The sequence below is a fragment of the Neophocaena asiaeorientalis genome, unplaced genomic scaffold (genome assembly GCF_003031525.2).
Source record: "Neophocaena asiaeorientalis asiaeorientalis breed wild unplaced genomic scaffold, Neophocaena_asiaeorientalis_V1.1 scaffold469, whole genome shotgun sequence".
Lineage (NCBI taxonomy): Eukaryota > Metazoa > Chordata > Mammalia > Artiodactyla > Phocoenidae > Neophocaena > Neophocaena asiaeorientalis.
This window is the reverse complement of record NW_020172691.1, coordinates 500,430-502,517: the sequence shown is the minus strand read 5'-3', so window position 1 is coordinate 502,517 and position 2,088 is coordinate 500,430. Positions and strand designations below refer to the sequence as shown.

Here is a 2,088-nt window from a genome sequence, read left to right as displayed (position 1 = left end):
GGGTACCTGAGTCCCGACCTTTGCCGTTGTCCGAGGTGCCTTCCTTGGCTTTCCGGTTTTGGCTGGGAGATTTCTCATTTTCCTGTGGGACAGGGAGGGGAAGGAGGTAGGGCTGAGTGGGGAGGACCCGGCCCGTGCCCCAAGGCTGCGCGGTCAGGGTCCCTCTCCCGACCCCCCTCACGTTGATCCTGTGGAAATTCACGCTCCAGTTGGCGCCGGCTCTCGAGGGGATGAAGCGGTCCCCGTGCTTGCTGGGGGAGGACACGGGGGAGTTGGCGGGTGTCAGGGTTCGCCGCATCTCTGCAACCTGGAAAGACAGCAGGGTGGGCTGGGTGCCTCAGAGCCCCCAGAGCACCCCAAGGTCAGCCTCTCTCCTCCCCGACTGAGGCCCCGCCCACTGTGCCTCCTCGCCCTTGGCCTCTGGCCGCTGAACAAGGGTTTGATCTTGGTAGTGACCCATGTGCTGGAACCTGCTAGCGGCACCATGTCTGGGGCTCAGTTCGACCGCCCGGCTCCGTGGGTGGGAAGAGGCCGGGGAGCCAAAGCCCGACCATGGACACCGCCACGTGCTGAGATCCGTTTCTCAGTGGTCACCAAAGGACGGGAACGTTGACAGCACAGAACAAGAGCATCTGTCCCCCAACACTGAGAGCCTGTCGTCCTGCCAGCCCCATTCCCCACACACAAGGCTATTCCCCCATCAGACCACGACTCAGCCCCAGAACCAGGCAGTGGGAATGTCCCAGGAATGTCCCTTTTTCTACAAGGAATCTGCTGCAGGTTGAACTGTGTCCCCCAAAAGAATATGCTGAAGTTCCGAACCCTGATACTTGGGATGTGACCTTAATTGGAAATGGGCGTTTTGCACGTGTCATCAAGTTGAGACGAGGTCATACTGGAGCAGGGTGGCCCTAAATCTAAGGCCTGGTGTTCTCAGAAGAGACAGACACACCGGTACACAGAGTGAGGAGGGACGTGAAGATGAGGCAGAGACTGGAGGGTGGGTCTGTAAGCCTAGGACTGCCGGCAACACCAGAAGCCGGAAGAGGCAGGAAAGGCCCCGCCCTGGACGGCCCAGCACGGAGCTGAGAACGTTGAGAACTGGCGGGCACAGCCTGCAACGTGTTGGGAGCCCAGGACAGAGAAAAACAACACGGCGGAGGGGGTGGGGACGCAGGAAAGAGCAAAACAGGGCCCTCCCGTGCCACCATTGCCCCTCTGCCCTGGCTGCCCACGAGGATGAGGGGTCTGTGGCCCCGGCAACAGAGGGCAGCGCAGGGAGGCGCTGGGGGATCTCACACCTGGCGTGGCCATGCCGCCGAGGGGGAGGACGTGTTTGTCGCCTGTCGGCACCTCTGTTCTCCGAGGGCCAAAGCCCAGCAGCTGCCCACCCCCCCGGGCCCCAACTCTCCCCGGCTCCAGCGGGCCAGGACAGCGCCGGCGGGGCAGCCCTGGGTACTCACGCTCGGCATCGTGTTCTCGTTCTGGATGACGATCTGCCGGAGGAGGCGCCGCTCGTAGTCCTGGTCCATGGCGGCCGTCAGCCTGGGCGGGAAGGGCGGGAGAGGTCGGCGCCAGCGGGCAGCGGTCCCCACTGCCGCCTGGCGAGCACAGGGTGCTCCTCAGGGACAGCCAAGTCCCCTGCCAGGTGGGGGCCCTTCCCTCCCAGGAGCCCAGCGGGACGTGACAGGGACAAACGGGTTCCTCTCTGGTTGTTCTGCAGGAACCTTCCACCGGGCCCACACGCCTTTGTCCTGGTTCTGGCCGGTCGCCCGCTTACCCCAGGCCCCCCCATCCCCCACAGGCACCCATCTTGTCGCCTTCCTGCTTCAGACGCTTGAGGCCGTGAGCCGCCCCTGGGGCCTCGTCCTCGCCCCTGTGAGGGAGGCGGGGCGGCCCGTCAGTCGGGGTCTGCGGAGCTGACCGGGCGCAGGGCCTGCCGGGGCGGGGGACGGTGGCCTCCAGCGGACACACGCCTCCGCCCAGCTCCCCCGACCGCCTGGGGAGGCCTCTGAGGAAGAGGAGCAAGAGTGCGGCAGCGAGGGGCCGAGGAGCATTCCGGGGAGGGAAGAGCAGACGCCTCAGAGG

The 2,088-nt window shown here is 65.2% G+C and overlaps 1 protein-coding gene across 2 annotated transcripts in view; it reads right to left on the bottom strand.

Moving 5' to 3' along the window:
* FZR1 (fizzy and cell division cycle 20 related 1) overlaps positions 1-1,740 on the bottom strand; it is an 8,237-nt gene extending 6,497 nt beyond the window's left edge. The window contains exons 1-3 of one of the 2 annotated variants that reach the window (XR_003002537.1): positions 1,464-1,740; positions 182-307; positions 19-82 (exon numbers count right to left, since the gene is read on the bottom strand). Coding sequence is in view for 1 of the 2 variants with exons in the window: in XM_024739954.1 (XP_024595722.1) it covers positions 19-82; positions 182-307; positions 1,464-1,532 (259 nt within the window). In the remaining variant the exon portion in view is untranslated. The remainder of the gene's footprint in view (positions 1-18; positions 83-181; positions 308-1,463) is intronic. The other variant, XM_024739954.1, reaches the window with a different exon arrangement.
* Between the last annotated feature and the right edge of the window lie 348 nt (positions 1,741-2,088).